Below are 22526 nucleotides of genomic sequence, written 5' to 3'. Positions count from 1 at the left end.
TGGACCCTGTGTATCACAAGAATGCTATGGCAGTAGTAAGAGAAAAATAGAAGGATGGGAGCAGAAGTAGAATAGTGTACTTTGGAAGAGGAGGGAGGAATCATAAGTCAAGGGATTCATGCCACTTCTGAAAAAAGGAAGGGAATGGATTCTCTCCCCCACCTTCACCCCTACACTTCCCAAAAGGAATGCATGCCTGCTTACACATAGATTTTAGTCTAATGAAACTGATTTTGGACTTCTGACCTCTCCAAGTGTAAGAGAATTGGTGTTATTCTTTCAAAACACTATTTGTGGTAATTTGTTATAGCAGTCACTTAATACAGTGACTAAAGAAAACTTGAAGGCACATGAAATGCATACAGAGTGTTTTGAGGTTGATCAGATTGGCTCACTTAAATAGTTAGCTACTAAAAATGGAGGTCATAAAGAATTGAGATTGCAACATCAGGTAGGTAATTTGGGGAAAGAGGTAAAAAAGTTGATGGAATAATGAAAAATACTATGTGCTGCAACTGCAGCTTCAATTTTATGGTACAGTTAAGCTCTCCATGACCTTTCCTTTGTATTTCACACAGATCAGAAACCCCTGGACCTTGCCCAGGGTGCTGAAATGAAACACATTCTTATTGGTCATAAGGTATGTATTAAGACTATCTTTATATAATTTAAAAAAAAAATTTGAAATACATAGATGCATTTTTAATAAAACATTTTTTTTTTAAACAGGTTATCCACAAAGTACTAAAACGATATGAAGGCCCTCTCTGGAAGGTGGGTGTGATGCCTTTTTGATCATAGAACTGGAAAGAAATATTCTTAGGTGCTGTTTCTGTTTTGTCCAATTATTTCTCATGTATGTATAATTTGATCCTTTCTGAACCTTAGACCATAAACCCCTTATATACTGTTTGACTTACTTAGACTTCTAATTGTAGCAATTACTATCTTGTATTGATTGTCAGAAATTTTTAGGTGACCAAGTTGGTACAGAACAGAGTGGGAGGAAATAATGTTTTTCTTTAATCATAGAATTATTGTATTTTTCCTATGAGCCACAAAGGACTTGGGAGGAATTTGAATTGTCACAGAGCACAGATATAAGCATCTTTCTGGTTCTAAAAACTTCTGCTTCAGAATTAACTATTTTAAGTACTTGTATTTGCAAGTGCTCCCTCTAGACCTTTAAATACATAGTTGACATTGCATAAAATTCAGACTAATTCTTTTTAGAAAATTATTCAGGACTTTGAGGAAGTTGTCTTTGAAGGCCACAGCTGATATATTTCCTATAAATATTCTTGAACGGTACTGTGAGAGCAATGTTCGTCATAGATCTTATCAGTCTGACCTTTCTTCTTTTCCTGTCACCCTGTAGTGGTTTGTTTCTGTATGTAATGCAGCTCACACCCAAGTCTTTATTTGATCATTTTATATTAGCAGTATTGGCTAGAGAAAAGACTAAAAAGAAACTGCCATAAATTAGTTCCTTTACAGGTGAGAAAATAATGATAATGATGAACAGCTATATACCAGAGACATTTTGTCGGGGTGGAGTGGGGAATGGGACCAAAACAGTGGGGGGAGGGAAATGCACTGGACTATGGTGATGGCACAGGGTGATGTGGTGATGGGAAACCCAAGGGGATTGCAACTGAAATGGAAAAATGCACAAAAATATGCAAAAATAAACTAATATAATAATTTAAAAAAATTCTTTTATATCTGTCAAATATTTGGATCTGGAAGTTTCAACTTGGGAAATCTTTCTTTTTTTCCCCTCAGAGTTCAAGATTTTTTGGGTGGAACTTATTCTGGGTAGTGTTAGAACATGGCGTCCTTTCATGGTATAGAAAACAGTAAGTATTGTGATACTTGTACACATTACATTTCAAAATCTAAATTGTGAAAGATTGGAAGTTTTCACTTATTCTTTTTGCCTTGATAATTTAATATTTGTTTTAAAGGCATGATGCAGTTCATAATGTTTATCGCCAGGGATGCAAACATCTCACTCAAGCAGTATGCACGGTAGGATGACAAACACATCTTATACTCAACTGTGAAATAATTCTGCAAGCCATTGTCTTAACTCATTTGTATAAGCTGTGTTGTAAACCTTGGAGTTCTATGGAATGGTGTAGATAGCACTTGCATGTATTTTATTTGAGAACAAGTACTAAGTTGTATAATCTCCATTTTAAAAATACAACCAACTTTTGTTTATCTCTACATATTGTGGAATGGCAGATGAGTGATCCAAAATTACTCAGAACTTTTAAAATTTTCTATGTATGTCTATATGTTTATATATGTGCATGTACACATATTCGTTTGTGTGTGTGTGTCCATGGGTAAATTTGGATAATAGATGTTTTTTGGTGTCAAAATAAAGTCTAAGCCAAAATGAGGATTAGTAGGCTTGTCATATTTACTTCTATTTTACACCTCCTAAGCAGGAGAAAAAGTGAGGCTTCCTTCTTCAGATAATAGTGTAAATCTTGGAACCTAGGCATAATTTGTTTTCTACCAGAGTTCCTTCAGGGCTGTCAACAGCCTGGCAGTCCATCTGCTCTTCAGAGCACTCAAGGTGTTCTCAAGGTGTAGACACTCTGAGAAGATTCTCAGTATCCCTTCTGGGGAATCACAGGTTCTGTCACAGCCCAGCAGTATAACCTAATTATACAAGCTGGTCTTTTCCATGTCCTCATGTTGTCACACTTTTTTAATTGTGGTAGAAGAGCCTGTAACATAAAAATTACCATTTTAATAATTTTTAAGTGTATAGTTCAGTACCTTTAACTATATTCCCTGTAAGATCTCTAGAAATTTTTCATCTTCTAAAATCCTTTGAACAATTTCCTTTTTCCCTTCTTTATAACCACTGACAAAGAACATTCTCCTTTGTTTCTGAAAGTTTGACTAGTTTATATACCTTATGTAAATTCAACAAGGATTGTCTGCTTGTGATTGTTTATTTCACTTGCCAGCATATCTCAAGGTTCAACCATGTTGTAGCACGTGACTGGATTTCCTTTTAGGGCTGAATAATATTCCTTTAGTATATCCATGTTCTTTACCCATTCATCTGTCATTGGATATTGAATTGCTTCTGCCTCTTGGCTATTGTGAATAATACTGCATGTAACATGGGTATGCAAATATCTCCAAGATTTTGCTATCATTACAAAATGTTTTAGCATGAAATTTTTGTAGTTTTAACCACAGTAACGCTTATCAAGCAGGAAAAAAAAAGATTCTCCTTTCAATTCTACCTAGAAGTGAAATTGTTAGGTCATATTCTAGTTCAGTTCTTAATATTTTGTTTTTTCCAGGATTTATTTTTTTATTTATTCAGACAAGCACTGGGGGTGTTGGACAGAGGTGCAGGGGGTGCGAGAATTTCTCAGACAGAGTAGGGAAAAGAACAAGCGGATCTACTGAAAAACACTGCTGAGGGGAGCAGCAGGAGAGACAAGACAGCTCTGCTGTGCCATGTGAGTTAATTCCCTGGCCAGGGATTGGGGACTGAACTCCTGCCACAGTGGCTGGTGATAGTACTGAGACTTTAACCCCTGCACCACCAGGGAGTCTCCAGTCCTTAATGTGTGAAAATACAGTCTTCCAATCCACCTGTTAAAATATGATATTTTACACTCATATCAATAGTGCACATGAATCTCAGTCTCCCTACACCCTCACTTACAGTTGTCCTATGCAGTTCCAATCAAATTAACCATGCAAGGATAATGGACGTTGACAGAGACATACAGCAAATTGAAAAGTGCATGAGGTACAGATATGAATAGACTGAGTATAGAGAAGCCCTCCCTGTATATCTGTCTGTGGGGAACTCCTTTACTCTCTTTAGTTTTAATACTCTCCAGCTTCGCTTTTTTAATTTCCAAAGGTAGCGGGTTTTCCTACGTGTGCTCTTCATGCTGTTTGTCACCACTGGATGGTGCTTCTTGCTAGGTGAAAGACCTTGGTGACTGGAACTTGCTTGCATAGCTCCTTGTTTTCCCTGCCCCCAGAAATCATGTGCTCCCCATCAGAGCTGTCACTGTTCACTTTTTAGTTCCTTTAGGTGGGAACTTTTTGTTTTATATCTAGTTTTTAATCATTGTTTCCTGCAAGGAGTTTCATCTGCTAGGATTTCAGTGCCAAAGTCTACCTTTCCCACTTTTCAAGACCCTCAATTTCCAGATTTCAATTTCAAAATGACAGTAATTTCTTATTGTTTATATCAAAGTTTATCTCTTTATCAATCTTACCTACTCATGTTTTTTGTACTCACTTCAAATATGTTTTACACTTAGCTTAAAGGTTCAGGAAAGTATCCGTATGAAATTGGAGCTGTGGTATTTAAAGGATTTATAGCCCAAGTACATGGTGTTTAACAGAAAGTTTCAAACTAAAACTGCATACTTATTTGACTATTAGTGTTTCCTTTGAATAACTAAGAATATGGGGCCTCCTTGGTGGCACAGGGGGTAAAGCACAGCACTGTGAAGCAATCTGCAGTAACTGCAGTTCGATCTCAAACCAGGGAAGTGACCCACATGATTTGGCAGGTCTCTCCTGTCCTGTCTGCTGCTCCCCAGTGTGTTTCAGTCAATCCACCTGTTCTGCTCCCCACTCTGTCCCTGGTGACTCCTCTCACCTCCTGTACCTCTGGCCTTTACCGCAGTTCTTGTATGCATAAATAAATCTTAAAAAAAAATGAAAGCTAGATTTGAAATAAAGTTGCAGTGCATTTGATGCTGCCATTGTATCTCTTTTTCTCCCAGCTTTTATCAAAACGGATTTTAAATGCTCAATTAGGTACAATTAAGTCATGTTAGTGCTTTTAATTATACATTACTATGTTAGGGCTATATTTATGTGTCTGAATGGTGTTTTCTTACTGACTTCTTTATGTCCAAGGTAAAATCCACTGATAGCTGCCTCTTCTTTATTAAATGCTTTGATGACACTATTCATGGCTTCCGGGTTCCTAAGAACAGCCTTCAACAGTCAAGAGAGGTAATTTTATGGATTTATCTTTCATAAAATTTAAAGGGCATTTAAGAACAGACTGTAAGATATATTAGCATCTATATATCTTACATGCAGATATATATAAGAATATAAGCATCTAAAATGCTATTGATTTCCCTTTTTAATTGTGGCAGTTATGCTTTTGAACAAAATAAAGCTTAATAACTCAATTTTCAGCAATATATACCTGCAGATATAGTCTTTTAATAAGCTTTTTTTTTTTTTCCTTTTTGATTCTGAGAATGTAAGGGACCCTTACTGGAAAAAGTTTTAAGTGATTAATTAGTCTGCAGTTTAACTTATAGGTAGGAGAAACTGAAGACCATGTGGTTAAAGATGGAAGGATGTCTTAAAATTATACAACTTGCAATTGACAGAACCTGGCGTCCAGTCTAGATGTTCTGTTGCGTCGCAGTGTAGATTCATCTTTCCATTGCGGCAAGTTAAGCGATAGCATCAAGCAAAAAAAAAAAAGGAAAAGAAATTGGGAAATTGGGATTCACCTTACAGAAATTCATAGTGCAATTATTATTTTTTAAAGATTTATTTATTTATGTTTACAGAACTGGGGTAAAGGCCAGTATGGTGGGTGAGAGGATTCCCCAGAGACAGAGCAAGGGAGCAGAACAGGCAGATTGACAAAAGTATACTGCTGAGGGGAACAGCAGGCAGGTCAGAAGAGGTCTGCCACACCCTGGTGGGAGATGAAACTCGTGCTGCAGTGTCTTTGTAGAGCTTCATAATGTGGTGCTTTAACCTGTTGTGCCACTGGGAGTGCCCCATAGTGCAGTTATTTAATGGAAAGCCATATTCCTTTAGATCAAAACAGTCTTCATAGGCCTGTTTTGTTTCTTCTGTAAATCTTGTAAGGAGTTAAAATACTACATTTTCCCCAAAGTAAAACTTATTTCAGGGTTCTCTGCAAAGAACCTTGGACAACCCAAATCATGACTTTGTCAACATTTCATAAAATGGTAAGATTTGACTCTGAGTAATATAAGAATTGAGAAAGAACTAATATAGGTGTTTTTAGGCAAATATTATTTTCATGAAATCTGATTTTTAATAACTAATAGAAATTAAAGTAGAGGTTGCTTACTTTCTTAATATGATTAGCAATTTGTGTGCTTACAATTTCATTGTCAGTTAGTAAATCATGTTTCTGGATCCATTATAATCTAATAACCAACTCAACAGTGTTGAGAAACTAATTTTAAGTGAAATTCTCCACCCGTTCTTTAATTTCAACAATGTGTTTGAGTATTATATTAATATACAAACTACAGATGATTTTAATTAGAGAACAGGAATTTTTTTTTTATCCACATAGTCATGGGCATGAGACCTAAATCACTATTTCATATTGCTTTTTTTTCCTTTGAAGCCATATTTTTCACGTAAATATTTTCCAGGTTGTTTTCATATTATCTCTTTTTGAATAGAAATGCTGTCAGTTTTAATTATCTATCACTGATTATTTCAGGACTGGCTGGAAGCAATAGAAGAACATTCTGCTTACAGCACTCACTACTGTTCCCAGGACCAACTGACTGATGATGAAGAGGAAGATGCAGCTTCTGCTGTAGACTTGAAGGAGTCCTTAGAGGTAAATATTAAAATTGACCTTGTCTTTATAGCTAACTCTATGACTCAGGCTTTATCAAGATTTATTTTTAAAATAGATGAGGTGACAAAATTAAGGTTTCTGTGGAAAATATCTGTACATGTGCAGTAAGATGGGCATGTGTCTACATGTATCTTTTCATGTTGAAAGCATTTTATTGCTGGCATCAGAGTGTCATTCTGTTGGAAAACTGCTGCTATGTAGTGGGAATCTGCCTGGCCTCACTCACTGCCCTTTATGACCTCACTGCACATTTCAGACTTGAAATAATACAACCATAGTGTTATCTTTTCTGGTCAGTGTTTTCACTTAAAACCACTTAGAATCTATAACTTCATTGATTAGAGGTAAGGTAAAGCATTAGTAATGAGTCATCTGCAATGAGATTAATGTTTCATCCGCAGAGAAATGTCAACATATATAACTGAAACTGAAATGAAATGTTTTGGGTTTTTTCCCTTGGCATAGTTTTCTGGCTGGACCTTTTAAATGGGAATTGGGTTTGGAAGAATTAGAATTCCAAAAGAATCAATTTAGATTGAAATAATTAGGTTAGAGTATATGATTTTGCCTACTAAATTGAATCCTTTTGTTGTAATGAAATGAATTAGTTGCTGAATTTGAATGTTTGTAAATCAATAACTTTGAAAGTAACTTTGTTAGTACCTAAGAGTTTGTTGACTTATGGGCCTGTAAACTTAAATCAGAAATAAATATTGGCTGTTTTTTATCTCTTATTTTAACATGATAGGACATTTCAAGAATCTGAGCTTTTCCATAGTTGGTTGAAGACATTCTTCAGAATCTGCTGATGTCGCATTGCCTGTGCTACTAGCTTACAGCTGACATATGATAACCACAGGCAAATGTTCAGAGCAGTGAACTATACAGAATTGACAGCTACCAGATCACCTAAATAACACAGAAAGCTTATTTGGATAAATAGAGGAGATTTAAATATCTCCTTCATGGCCAAAATCATACTAAACAAGAAAAAAAAGCTGGGAAATAAGTTTTATTTAGTATTCCCAAAATGAAAAGAAATCTTCTGTATTAACCAATATAGAATTATAAAACTTATCAATATCTTTCCTATACTATGGTAATTTAAGACCTTTGACGTGGAAGCTACATATAAAATAAAAGCATATTAACTTGCATAACATTAAACTTTCTTGAAGAAATGCTTTTTATTTAGCATAATTTTTCAGCTTATCAATCTAAACAGTACATTCCATTTTATCTCTTACTTTTGTGTTCCTATGTACCTGTAAAATCAAGTTTTGCCTTCTAGATTTTATAGCATTTGAAGTCAATGAGAGTTTTAGCTACTCCAATTAAGCACGTTGAGGATTTGCAAATTCTGTCCAACAGAATTTGAATGCTAACACTTTAAATCATGCTAGGTAAAATTGGAAGTGAATGTTTAAGTATATTGATTATAGCTTGTGGCTGATGGGCCCCTGATCTTTGGGATCTTAAGTGACAAGGGAATTCTGGGACCAGTTTGAAATAGATCTGTTCTAGATGCCTATCTACATTCAATAGGAAATGAACTCTAGGACTGGAGTACTATAAAACCATCTAAATTAATTTGAAACCTCATTTTCTCTACATACATACTTTTGGAGTGGGAAGTAGACCTATAAAATATCTACACTGAAAAAACAATGGCTACGTGATCCCTGCTTATTTTTATCTCCACCCAAAATGGGAGCTTCAAAAAATTTAAACACATTTCTCTTACCTGTCACTGCCTTGAGATTCGGCATCCAGGGAGAAAAAAGGAGTAATCATAGACATTTTGGGCTCAAGGTTGTTGCCTTAGTCACAACTTAAATATTTATTTTCAACTAAAAATGGGAAGAAAAGATCAAGGACAGTATTGTGATAGAAACACATTGCCCTAATATGATTGCTGGTAGAAATAGGTGGATAGTTATAGCCAAATTAATTAGAACCAATTTAATTCAGTTCCTCATTGTAACTATACACATGTTAAGTGTTCGACAGTCATCTGGACTTACCATCTTGGACAACAAAGATGTAGAATATTTCCGTCATCACAGAAACTTCAGTTAGACAACACTGGGATAGACCTTTAGATTTTGGGTAGTACTAAAAATATTTTTTGAGGATACTTTGTGTAGGATCTGAATTGTATGTCTGTTGTAAGAATTAATGAACAGATGACACTGAATTTTAATCAAGTCATATATTTCTGATTGAAGAATAGATGATTTCTTAGTGAAATGAACATATAGAAAATTGTACATCAACATGATAAAGACTGATATATCTGTGAAGGAATGAATAAATGAGTAAATATTCATTTATTACATATTATGAAAAGGACAAATGCTATATTTTTGTATATAATAGGCTACTGGGAGAGAGAACTTTGGATGCATATTCACACAGTTTGGTGTAGCTTAGATGATCCTAAGAAGAAAAATCTTAGCAGTTGTTGCTTTGAGCTGAGAACGGTTGGGGCGGTGGGAGGGAGGGAACTCTAGGGCTGATAGCCAGGTATGTGAAGAACTTCCTTTTTCTATATATCTTATTTTATGTTTTATCTTTAACTTTGAGTGAATGTCTATTGCAAAATATGAAGATTACAAAATAGGACCATCGTAGCCTCTAGGCACCAAGAAGAATAAATGTGCCCTAGATGACTCAGATTGAGGGAAGGTGAAACATGGGTTAGCCTTGAAGTGATACAGCTTCAGCTAGGAAAATTTGGAGAGAAGCACAAGGGCACCAGCACCCATAAGCCGGCTGTTTTCCACAAAGAGGAATGTTATCAGGTCAACAATCTACTTTAACATTTTAATATTGAGGGGTAACTTTTATATACTAGAATGAGCGCATTTGACGTATTGGCAGATGTATGCAGTGTAGCCACGATTCTTATTCAGATCTAGAATATTTTTATCATCTTAAAAATTTCCCTGTGTCATTTACCAGAGACCCCTCCATTTCATCTCAGACAGCCACCGATCTACTTTGTCGTGATAGGCATTGTCAATTTGCATGTCTTAGCACTTGATGTAAATGGAATCATACCATATGTGCTCTCTGGTGTCTGAATTTTTTCACTCATTATGTTCTATATATCAACAGTTTGTTCCTTTTTATTGCTGTTTAGAAAGCAGTTTGCTTCTGTTCTAATTAACCAAGTGTAGATTGTCTGGAATTACCTCTCTCCTACTCTGCACACTCTTCCCTAAATGCCCAATCTCTTGATATATATGTTTTAGCTTCCCCATAGATTAGGGATCATAAGGTAGTTTGACATCAAATTAAAGCAAACAAAACTAGCAGCAGAAATCTGGGTGAACAGAACTGGGGGCAGGAGACCTGTGTTGTGAATGAGGCTTAGCTGTTTGTCTGCATGTCTCTCACCTGTCCGTGGGTTTGATCTTGTTCTTCTGTGCTGTGCCCAGGTGACATGACATGATCACACGTCAGTTATTAGAACAATGCATAGTGTGATTCTATTTTTGTAGAATAAATATTAAAACCAGAAAAGTGTCCCTCCATAAGGTAAATGGCCTAGAAGTCACGAATGAGACACCACACAAAGAACTTAAAGGCAGTAACCATCAAGCAGATTTTCAGAATTTCATATTGTAATCCATAGTTGCTAGGGGAAGTTATAGCAATCAGAGAATTATTGTGTTAGTAATCTTTCCATTCTTGTCAGTATTACTTACATGAGACTAAACTGTTTAGAACAGAAGATACATGTTGTACCCAATTATACAATACTGTGTAGATTGAATCTTCTCCAGCTAACTTATGTACTTTTTAGAACAAGTAAATCATCAAGGAAGTTTATTTATTCATTTATTTTTTTAGTAAATGTCAGATATGCTAGAGGAAGGTGAAGTATTCCCAGCTGATGCTGTTTAGAATGTGTCTTGTCTTTACAACCTCAGGATCTATGTTTGCTAAGATTCAGTCAGTAAATGAAGCCAGCACTTTCATGCAACTCTCTTATTCTGCCCATTGAAAGGAAAAGAGAAAACATAATGTTCATTTGCACATGACATGGGCAGGAGTATTAAATAATGTATAGAGAGAAGATGATGATTTTATATCAATAAATGATGAGCACTGCCTTTTGTTGCTCTGCATGTTTTCAGATCCTCCAGATTGACTTTTCCCTCACTTTAAATCTGTATCCACAGGCTATATCAGGAGAAATTGTCCAGCATACCATTTACCTTTGCATTACCTAGTGCAGGTATTCCTCTGCTCCAGAAAAAAAAAATCACATGCATTAACATTTTCATGTTGGAGCTCTCAAAACAGTAATGTGACTTTAAAGAGAACATTGCCTGCCACTAATGCAGTACCATGAATAATTCTGTGGCCAAGCCAAGCTTCATAGTCACTTAAATATTTACAAGTTGTAAAGAAGAAAAGACTGCTTACCTATGTCACCTGGTGTGTTTGGCTATCGTAGGCTTGATTTGGGGAGAGCAAAAGTGTTTACTGGTCAACCACTTGAGATTAAGAGTACAAAGTAGTGTCGGTTCATAAGGTCAAATACATTACATTGGTCAAGGTCTCAGAATACTTTTTATTATTGCCATAACCAAACAATTTTATGGTGATAAATTTCTGATTAGTCCTAGTTGGTTAAAGGGAAACTATAAATAAATCTCACTTAACAATTGCATTACTAATATAACCAACAAATGAACTTTTCTGATTTAATTTTGGATTTCCAAATCTGTGCTAAAATAAGATGCAGCTCACATTGTGCATATTTATACTTTGCATTTAGGGATCAAAATATGTAGATTTTTTTTTAAAGATTTGTTTTTATTTGTGCATACAGAACTGGGGTACAGGCCAGAGGCTCAGGGATGGCGAGAGGCTTCACCAGAGACAGTGGGGAATAGAACAGGCAGATCCACGAAGTACACTGGTGACGGGAGCAGCAGGCGGGTCAGGAGAGGTCTGCCACACCATGTGGTCGCCTCTGGGGCAGGCGGGAATCGAACTCATGCGGAAGTGGCCTTAGATTCTCAGTGCTGTGCTTTAACCCGCTGCGCCACCAGGGAGGGCCAAAATATGTAGATATTTTCAATTATAAAAATGCCTTCTGTAATTGATTTTTCTTTATTTGATAAGTATTAGCTTACTAAGAAAATGTGCTTATTGGTCTGACTTTGTGGGGGCTGTGTACACATAGATTGCTGAACAAAAATGTTTCCAAATGTTAGTACCATCTGGATTTTTTAAAAAGGAAAAAAGCATTTAAAAAATATATTCTTAAGGAATACTTTTTATAGTTTGATGAATTTACTCATACCTACTAGAAGTGTTAATAGATAAGTGAAATCTAACGCCTCAGCTTATATATGGTGTAATGAGCTGGAAGTAATTCAGGCAAACGTATGGTATCTATCTGAGACATACTAAGTATATTTAGAATTTTGGTTTATTTTTGTTCTGTGCATGGCTAACTAAAATGTTATATCCAATTTCTGAGGAAATTTTCTCACTCTTTTCTTTCTGTTTGGTGCACAAGTATGACTTATTGGCCATAAGTCAATTATTACAATGTATCCACTAATGAACTAAAAGTTTTTATATAAACATTAAAGCAGACATAATGGAAAATTCTCTTACTGTGTTTTAACTTTGTCCTTTTTTTTTTTCCAGAAAGCACAAACATGCCAACAGAGACTAGATAGGGAAATTTCCAGCTTTCTCAAAATGATTAAGGAATGTGACATGGCTAAAGGTAAAAAATATACAAATAAGACAAATGTTATCCCCCAAAGTCCACTGTTTACCATAACCCATTAGCATAGAATGTTGACCTTTTATAGTTTAACTACATTTTAGATAAGTTTTGGTTTGGAATTCAGAATTGTATTTGATAACACTATTTAAAATTTTTATCAGAGCTTTTTAGCTAATGGAGGTAACTTTCTTTAGATTAGCAATTTTTTTATTCATTTAAAGTAAAAAATGAAACAACATTAATGTTAACATTTGATGATATACATTTATTTTGGCTAAATAATGTGATTCTGCTTGTAACTTCCAGAAGACTTGGATTTTTGGATCAGACCGTTTGGGGTTTGAATTCCTACTATCACTTACTAATTGTTACTTTGAATAATACATAGTTCTTATCTGAGCCTCAGTTTCCCCATTTATGAAATGAAAAGGCTGGTTATTTCCAGGTGTTGGCCTTTTCTGATTCTATTTTAATGTAAACATGAACTTGTTAATGATCTAACTTTAAAAAAAAATGTATTTATTTATACACCAGAGACAGAGTGGGGAGCAGAAACAGGCAGGTCAATTGAAACACACTGCTGAGGGGAGCAGTGGGCAAGACAGGAGAGGTCTGTTTGCCATGTGGGTCACTTCCCTGGCCAGGGATCAAACTCCTGCTGCAGTGGCTGAGAGTCTGGTGATAGTTTGATAGTGTCGAGACTTTAACCCCTGAGCCACCAGGGAGGCCCCTGATGATCTCTTTTAATAGTAACTTTGTCTTCACTCACTGTTAGTTTTGAATTACCAATTTGGGTGTAAATGCAATGCAACACAGAATTCTAAATCCACTGTGAATTTCAAGTATTGAGAAAAAATTGCTTGATGTATTTTAAAAAATACCATGTTTCATAGTCTTAGACTCCTAAAAGTTGCTCTGAGCTTCAGCTATGATCTGTTTATAACACAATTTCACTAAACATAATTGATGTAGTTATCTGTTTGATTAACTATCACTTTTAATAATGAACTTGTTTCCCACAGTGGATGCCTAGCTTCAGTTTAATAGCCTAGAGAATGTGAATAAATGTTAATATCAGAATAAATTGACCATAAGTATTCTGTATTTAGCCAAGTGTATCTTGAACTTTCCTTTTCAGTTCAATAAATATTTATGTCAACAATGATAGTTTTGGGAAGGATATCAAGTAATTTTGATTATTAATTGTAGGCTAAAATATTACTTAGCATAATTCATCTTCAAGGGACTCATGATGTTAAATAACAACTTCATTAGATATAATTCATATAGCCTAAAATTCATCCATGTGGATACACCACTCAGTGTATTTATGCATATTCAGTTATGCAACTAGCAATGGATTTTTAAAATACCATTTTCAAAAGGACCATCAAAAGAAAGAAGGGATACTAACAACATTTAAAATATGTAGAAAATGTTCAGAATGAGTTAGACTATAAAGATTAACTCCTTTAACATGTACTGAAAAAATGAAATTATGTCACAACTAAATTTATTGAGGTTGTTTTAAGCCTTAAGTCAAATTTCATGATTCAGATTGACTATGACCTATCACTCATAATGATGGTATGCACCCATTGTGCCCTGAGAGCAATGCATAATAGTCAAAATCATGAGAGAGATAACTTCATTTTGGACAGTGCCATCTGGGAGACTTTGAGATATTTGACAATGATTTGACAACCCTATTCTATGTATGTACAATACAATTCTATGAACATACACATAGATAGTTATAAACTTTATTTTCCAAAAGATCAGTTTGCCTAAATGAAATAACCTTTTATAGAAATATATAAATAGTATCAAGGTGATACAATGAAGGGAGATAAAGGCCACTGAACCTGCTATTGATTCCCAGGGATTATGCAGAATAATCTTACACCATGTGTTTTATTAAAAAAGCTGACACATACACATCCTGTTCCAAACTGTCTACAGAGTTTGCCAATGACTTCTCAAGACAAAAATCTAAAATGGCTCTGGACACCCTCCAGATCTTGTGGTTGAAATTGTTAGTTGTGTTACATCTTAGTATGAGACTGTATAAATTTTAAGATTCAGATCCCTTTCCTCTTACTCTAACAAATTCATACAGGTTCAACTCTATCCTCAAATCCATGTTCTGGGGTACCCTCGATCTCGCTGCATTTATTCTTAAGGGGAATTGAATTATAAGACTTTCAGGGATTCTACTAACTCAGATTCTGTAAAATACTGCAGTATTGTAACAGGTTAATTTTAGAAAATAACCTTTTTCCTATCGAAAAATTCATTTATGGGTGCTTATAACATTAAAATAAAATGCAGCCCCCCCCCCCAGTGGCACAATAGGTTTAAAGCACAGCACTGTGGACCTTCTCACAGCCACTGCAGCATGAGTCTGATCCCCAGCCAAAGGGGTGACCCACATGAAGAGGCAGACCTCTCGTGTCTCACCCCCTGCTCCCCTCAGCAGTGTATTTCAGTCAATCTGCCTGTTCTGTTCCCCACATTCCCCACTCTGTCTCTGGTGAATCCTCTCATCCATTCACCTCTGGCCTGTACCCCGGTTCTTGTGTGCACAAATAAATAAAATCTTTAAAAAAAAAAATAAAAAAATGTAAATTCTAACCTGGAATTTAAAGACCCTCATAGTCTGATGACAACCTGAATTTTCAGCTTAATTTATAATTATTCTCTTATATGACCTTGGGGGCATGGGGCGGGGGGAACACCCTTGATAAAAATACTCTTTGATTTTAAATGTCGCCTATTGAAATATTCCTTTTATTTTGATGTGTGGATCTTAATTTCTGCCTAGATAAATGTTAAAATTTATATATCTGGCATTAATAACACATCATTTAAGGTTCAGTGAATACATTATTAAAATCCCTATTTTATCTCTACCTAAAACCTGGTTGCAGAAACAAAGTTACCCCAGGGAACCTTCTGTTTCTGAGTCATCAGTGAATAATGTCTTTGCTTCAATCTTCCAGTAACTTCCAGGTCATCTCACTTTATTTCGAAAGAGTCCTTCAAATGACCTGCAAATGTTTCCATTCCCCCTTTTAACCTCTCTGCCCTCATCGCCTAATCCCTCTGCTTGTACCTTTCCAGCCTCTCTGGCTACTTTGCTGTCCCTCAAAAACAGGCATGCTCCTGCCTCAGGACTGGATTATACAGGCCCCTCAGCCTGGAAAGCTTTTCTTTAGGGCACTTACTCTCTTCCTAACATCCCAAGTCTTTTACTCAAACAGGGCCTGTGAGGGAGGCTTCCTCATTCTGCTGACACTGGTTTGCTTCTTCACATCCCTGCCCTGACCTGTCTGCAGCCCCAGGCCATAGAGCGCTGGAGACTACATTCTCTGGTTTCCTTGCCTCCAACTGCTGATGGAATTCAGCAAACAGGAGACCCTGCTGAAAACTGGTGCAGGGGCTAGGGGGCCAGAGAAGTAGGTCAGAAGTTTTCCTGCTCCCTCCAGCTAGGCAGTAGTCTGACAGTGCTGTTGGGCTCCTACCTACTGATTGCTTCATTCTATGACTCCAGTGACACTTCTTTGCCTCCTGCCCCAGAATGGTAAATGCACTCCATACCAATCTGTTTATGCACCCTCCTCACCTTTGTAAGTGAATTTTTAAAATTATTTTTAGGGTCAGTTTCCCTTGACCTTACTAGCTCTTCTCTGCCAGGCTCTTGCTGACACCGCAGCCTACCCAGACTTCCCCTCAACTCGTGCTATCCCCTCACTTTCCTTTAGTTTTTCATTGGCCACTCATCAAACCCCCTAATATCTGTGTGTATAGTTGATGGTCTGCCTCTCCTATTTGAAGTATAAACACATTAAATCAGGAATTTCTGTCCTTTGATTCTCTACCTTCAGCACCGAAACCAGGCATGGCATGATTTAAGTACATGATTGAAATAATCTACTTATGTAGCTCATTTTTCTAGAACTAAAGGAGGAATAGGTCCCAATTTTTTTCTGTCAGTTTATAAGTATATAGATAGTATCAGCCCAAGCCTGGAGCATAATGGCATGTTTTCTATTCTTTTACCAATAGGGTTTCAGAGTCACACCATTGATTTTATGTCCTCCTTATACAGCCAACTTTTTACAGCAGATAATCTGAGTAATTCTTTTACTTAGGGTCTGTGAAGGATAGACTCTCTATCTCATTTAAATAGTTCACTTCTATATAGTTACGGGTTATATAACCAGTAGCAGTGAAGACGTGATTCAGAATTCTGGTTTCTAATCTAGTGATGATTCTTTGGTAGACACTCTTTTTTAATGTTTTTTTTTTGTTGTTGTTGTTGTTGTTGGTTCAAAGATTTTTACTTTGTTAGTCAGTTTTATTCTCTCTTAGCTTGACTTTTGTTATCTATGTTGCTGCTTTAATCTAGAAATCTGAGAGAGTTCTTAGCCATTATCTCTTCATATTTTGTTTATTCACATTTGTCAGAATGCTCTGTGGAGATGTGATTATCTCCAACCTTAGTTTCTCATTCTGTTTCTATTTTTCTATGTTGTGTTATGTTTTCACCAGATACATTTTAAAGTTTTAGCTTTTATTTTAGTTAAATTCATTTTTCTGTTTAGTCCTTTGACTCTAATTTTAGTGACTGTGCTGTTTAATGTTATCAAACCAAAGTCAGGGTTTGATACTATGCAACCTTGCTCCAGAGTCTTCTAAGTCTGGAATAAGTCAAGAATTCTACATTTACCCCTAATATCTGATCTGTGAGCTAGAAAAGTTTACCAATTTATACTAGATCTACATTAAAGGGAGAATTTTTTAAGGACAATCACATTAGCCAGGCTGTTGTAGTTGAGGTATTGTTCAAATCCTTAGTTTTTTGCTCCTGTTTCATAGGTAGAGTGGGAATGATATAAAGCAGAGTTCCCAGTCCTTAAGTATTTTATCTGCATGTCATTTTTCTTCTTTTTTCTTGTCTTGAAGGCTCTTATATTTCTTGGATCACTCTACTTTCTTGCCTTCTCCTACCTACCAGTATGCTAAAATAGGCCACAACCTTCTTTCCCTTTAGTTACAGCAACAACTGGTCTCCCTGCTTCCAGTTTTATATTCCACTTCCCTCCATGGAATGTTCCATGGTATAGGAACAGAGATGCCTTTAAAATAGAAGCACCCTTACCAGAAGTCTCATATTAGATTCCAAATTCTAGTTTGACCAGCTGTGCTTTGCACCACTGTTAGTAGCCTCCCCTCTCCCTTTTGCTTTGTGCTCATCAATGCTAAACTTTTTTCATGCTTTGGGGTCTCAGTGTACATTGTTATCAAGATGTAAGACACTGCTTTCTCTCATCTTTCAGAAGTAACTTCCAGGAACTTCTTTGACCTCTCAAAGACTAGTTTAAATGTGCTTAGTTTGTGTCTCCAAATCCCCCTGTTGTGATTTGCCCCTGCAGTAGCACTGACCACCTCACTTAATCGTCCTGACTACGGTACTCCTTTCAGGCTGGCCCAGCCTTCTCTGTTCTTAGAAGGCGCAAAAGGTCCACTTAAAAGTAAAGGCCTCGCCAGTGGTTTCCGCTCAGGTCTGTCATACACCTACATAATAGGGGAGGGGGAGCTTCTATCTTTTTCTTCAAGCTTGATTCCAGGCTACAAGGCGAAGGAGTCAAGTAGATGGGACAATGTGGTTGTGAAACTCAGTGATTTATTATTTCACCCAGAGTCTGTAGGAGAAGATAAAGATAGGCATCATGCTGGGAACTGAGTTAACTGTTTAATGTATCTTCAAGTTCTTGCTCTCTTCACCCTGTTTGATGTGGCACAGATCATGGCTGACTCCTTTCCAGCCTTTCCCACAGATGGAATGCTCTAGGTCACAGTGACTACCCTGATTACAAATTACTTCCTTGACTGGTTTTTCTTGCAGGATCATTACCATGAGGTAAGGATTCTATTTCCAAGACAATAAAATTAGGAATGATGCAAATCTAATTATAACCTTTGGCAGTTTTAGTCAGTTTGATTAAAGTAAATCTTGCCTTCCTTCACCCTTATCTGCAAAAGAATGCTAAATACTTTCCAAAGTTCTGCTGACTTGTCCTGTTACTTGATTCTGGAAGGTCACCTTAACTGCGATTTTCTGTATAAAATTTTTTTTGCCCAATGTATAGTATGTGTCCCCTCTTACTCTAACTGATGCTGTTCATTAAACAGTAATTGCTTTATTTTCTGTTTTCCTTGCTAGACTGCAAGTTCTGTAAAAACAAAGACTCTCTCTACTATGTCCCTTCTCTCCAGCACCTGTGGCTGCCACATGGAAACCACTTAATAAAGGATGGATGCAAATCCTCTCACCTCTCCATAGTTGTCATTGCTCATATATCTCACACTAACTTCTTCTCAGGGCTACAGTTTCTATGGTAATTACAGATTATGTAGATTTGTTTTACCAGACATTGTATTTAGCAGTAGAAATATTACTAATTTTTCAAGGTCCAACTGAGGTCCCACTTTTTTTCTTTAATCAGTCACCATATGATTAATTGCGTATAGCGGCAATTCCTATTTCTGCATAGCTAACTTGTATGTGTTTGCAACTCCTTTGCTACTTCCATCTTATGGTATCCTTGATATTGTTTATTTAACTCATTTAACTCATACGTATTTTGAACTATCTGGTTTATTTCTTTTATTGCAATTAGTCAAAATTAGAATGCTCTGTGGGATGTGTTTAGTGGATAGTTGTGTTCGAGCTCATCAATTTAATTTGAACAAGAAATCACGTATATTCTACAGCTTACAGAGTGGTCATTCTCAATCTTAAGTTAGTTTCATGTAGTAGAAGTTTTTAGAAGATTAGTTGATGTTTATGTGCAATATATATTTCTCCATTTTGAGGAGATAATACTGATTTTCTTGAGGCATTTAGAGAATTCCAATTAGCTATGAAAGTGAACTTTTAAAATGTAGGTTAAACCATGTCTACCATAGACATAGATGCATTTGTTTTGTTTTTCTACCATAAAGGAGAAATTCTCATTTAAGTATTTCTTATGATCTTTAGCTTTGTAACGAGATAGTTTTTGGACTAGTTATTCTCTCTCTGTTTGTATTTACTTTAAAAAAAAAAAAGTGTTGTGGTAGCACCATTACCATTACCTGAAGTTCAGGGGTAAAGACATGAAATGCTGTTCATCCACGTTTTTTCTTTTAAATATTTTGTCCCCAGTGATCAAAATAATTGAGCAGTCTCATACAAAAAAGAAAGTGTAATTAAAAATGATCTATTTTAATCCTCCCTAATAAACCAATCTGTAATAAGAAAGTACTTTATTTATAACAAAAACACAACAATTTTTTTTGCTATAAAATATAAAATCACTTGGATTTTCTATGCAAGCAATGCAAATTAAATATTAGTTTCCTTATTCTTTCAATAAATATTTGAATCTTTCAGTAAATATTTGTACAAGGCTTAATGCAGGAAATTGGAGGGATCAATGAGGCTTGGAGCTTAAAGAGGATAGCAAAGATACAACACATATGTTAGCATGTGATGAAAGGGAAACCCAATAACCTTAAAGTTGCATGTTTTATCGGATCCAGCCGTCTGTGAACATAAAGTAAAGCATGTGTGTGGCTTGAAAGATCTTTAATTAGAATTAGTGTGCATAGAGAGGATGACATTTTTCTCAATAAATCACCCAATTCCCCATACCATCCTGGTCAAATGCCCAGCCAAATATGGTTAGCTTGAAGCAGTGCCACTAAGACCTGAAAGGTTACCAAAAATATAAACATGCTGTCAGGGAACTATATGAAAAAAAGGGCTTCTGCAGCAGGTCCAGAAAGCTGAGATGAAAGGTGATACCAAACCAAGGGCACCCTGCCACAGCCAGCCTTCCCAAATGTCTCTTACCCAGGTGTCTCTTCTCCACATGTCTCCTCAGCAGTACCAGGGTACAAGTTGGGCGGTGGGAACAAGAGTTAATTTCTCCCCCCAACTTGCCTTCCATGTTACACAGCTTCACTAGCTGCTCAGTCCACCCCAACTTTCCAGCAGCTTTTCTAGGGTAGGTGCATGTAGACGGGGGTGGGGAACACATGTACATTGCCTATGTTCTCTGTTACAAAGAATTTGGCTGCTTTGGCGTCGAGTAAGTCTGTTCATTCCCACAGGGATATTTAAGAAAGACCTCATGAGGGGGAGGGGGGAATGAACATGGCCTTGAAAAAAAATCTTTTGGGTTAAGTAGGGAGACTTCTTGAATATATATGTACAGTTATCTCCAATGTTCAGGGAAGTAGGAACATCTTAAATAAAGATTTGGAGTCAGTAACTAGAAGAATATTTCTGGGAAAAGAACTATTTCCATGAAAACAGTCTGGCTGAATTTGGTTACTCAGTCTATGGGATGTCTTAAATCTTACAGGAAGAAGTGGACTGTTTTCTCTATTAGGGGTCAGCGGAAGTCAGTTGTGTTAGGGTTTAGTTTGTTAACATAAAAAGAAACATACTTCCCTTCTAGTTTCAAAAGTTAGCCAATTAAAAAATTTACAGTGTAATCATGAAAACGACAGATTGTAAGCTTTTTATACATGTCTCTAAAGTTAAATTTTTCACATGTGAACTAGCATCTTTCCTGAGTATAAAAATATTTGTAGTACAAAAACTTTTCCTTAGAGTTAATAGCATTCAATTCTCTTGTCAGCCAAATATGCTAACATGCCTGACCTTTTTGTATTTATTGACTACAGTTTAAGTCTCTAAATATTAATTGGGTAAAACCTACATGCAGTGATTTCCAGTTAACTTTTCTAGAATCTTAGCCTTTTTTTTTTTTAAGATTTATTTATTTGTGCATACAGAACTGGGGTACAGGCCAGAGGTGCAGGGGCGGCGAGAAGATTCACCAGCGAAAGAGTGGGGAGCAAACCAGGCAGATCCACCAAGTACACTGCTGAGAGGAGCAGCAGGCGGGTCAGGAGAGGGCTTCCGCGCCTTGTGGTCAGCTCCGGGGCAGGCGCGGATCAAACTCATGTGGAAGTGGTTTTTCCATTCTTAGTACTGTGCTTTAACGCGCTGTGCCACCAGGGAGGGCCCATTTTTTTCTTTTTATGTAGCAACATGCAAGCATGTAAAGAGGCCCCAAAGGGCTGCTGTGCAAGGCTGTATGGCACAGTTCACCAGTAGTTCCACTGTGCCATTCTGCATGTTAATATTTCTCACATGTTAGAAATTACATAACTTGACTCATGAACAAAAGAGTTTGACTTTCAGTAATATGTTCTTACAAAGACTTGTATTCACATTTACTTCTTGGAGTACTTCTTGAGGACTTGCAGTCAGTGGTGTTTAAAAGCTTGTAGCTAAGAGATAAAGAAAAACTTAAAAACTGACCCTTAAAGGCTGACTACAGAAACTGAAGCACTAAGGTTTGGGGTGTATGTGGAGGAGAGGTAGGAACTAGAGGGAAGGTCTATGGTGGTCAGCTATGGGTGATTCGGTGGTGGGTGCACTTGGTTGTAATACCTGGTGAGGGTGTCCAAATATTACCTGAACTAAAAGTAAATTTAATGCGGGAAAAACAAAACTTGTAAGTGTTCCTAAAACCTTATTTTGACATTCAGTGTTTTTAATGCTAATAAACCAGCATCTAAAGTGTGAAAGATCTAACGCAGACAAAACTGCCTATCAGGGATGTGATGGTATTTAATAAAAGCCACAGATCCATGAATGACTATGTTCCTATCTTTCTATCACTTGTGCCATGAAGATGGAAAATCACTAGATTACCCAGAACACTCTTACACATCTCCTTAAGCACTGGGTCTGCAGCGCAGCGTGAGACATCTGTTGAGGTGCTATTTAAGTCGTACAGCTTCTAGCATATGCTACCTTTCTTGTGCTATTTAGCAACTGAGTACAGAATAAATCTTCATCATGTGTATCAAAGATTCAAAATGAAAAAGTATGTAAAATTAAATTTGTTATAGAAGGTAGTAGTTTTCAATAATTAGCATTACTAAGACTAGCACTAGGAAACTGTCTCCTATAAGACAGAAATATTATAAAAACGCCCTTTGGTCTTTGGAGCCAGGTTTTAAGGAAAG

At 36.4% G+C, this 22526-nt stretch overlaps 1 protein-coding gene across 2 annotated transcripts in view; it reads left to right on the top strand.

Moving 5' to 3' along the window:
- The window catches only part of OSBPL1A (oxysterol binding protein-like 1A), a 182137-nt gene that overhangs the window by 53359 nt on the left and 106252 nt on the right, over positions 1-22526 (top strand). For both annotated transcript variants that reach the window (XM_004683793.2, XM_012725894.1), the window contains exons 8-14: positions 579-640; positions 730-774; positions 1786-1859; positions 1968-2031; positions 4927-5025; positions 6524-6646; positions 12344-12425. In XM_004683793.2, coding sequence (XP_004683850.1) covers positions 579-640; positions 730-774; positions 1786-1859; positions 1968-2031; positions 4927-5025; positions 6524-6646; positions 12344-12425 — 549 coding nt within the window. The remainder of the gene's footprint in view (positions 1-578; positions 641-729; positions 775-1785; positions 1860-1967; positions 2032-4926; positions 5026-6523; positions 6647-12343; positions 12426-22526) is intronic.

This window comes from Condylura cristata, unplaced genomic scaffold, assembly GCF_000260355.1.
Source record: "Condylura cristata isolate star-nosed mole 26May11 unplaced genomic scaffold, ConCri1.0 scaffold00016, whole genome shotgun sequence".
Lineage (NCBI taxonomy): Eukaryota > Metazoa > Chordata > Mammalia > Eulipotyphla > Talpidae > Condylura > Condylura cristata.
Note: the sequence above shows the minus strand (reverse complement) of the source record. Positions and strands in the feature narration are given on the sequence as shown.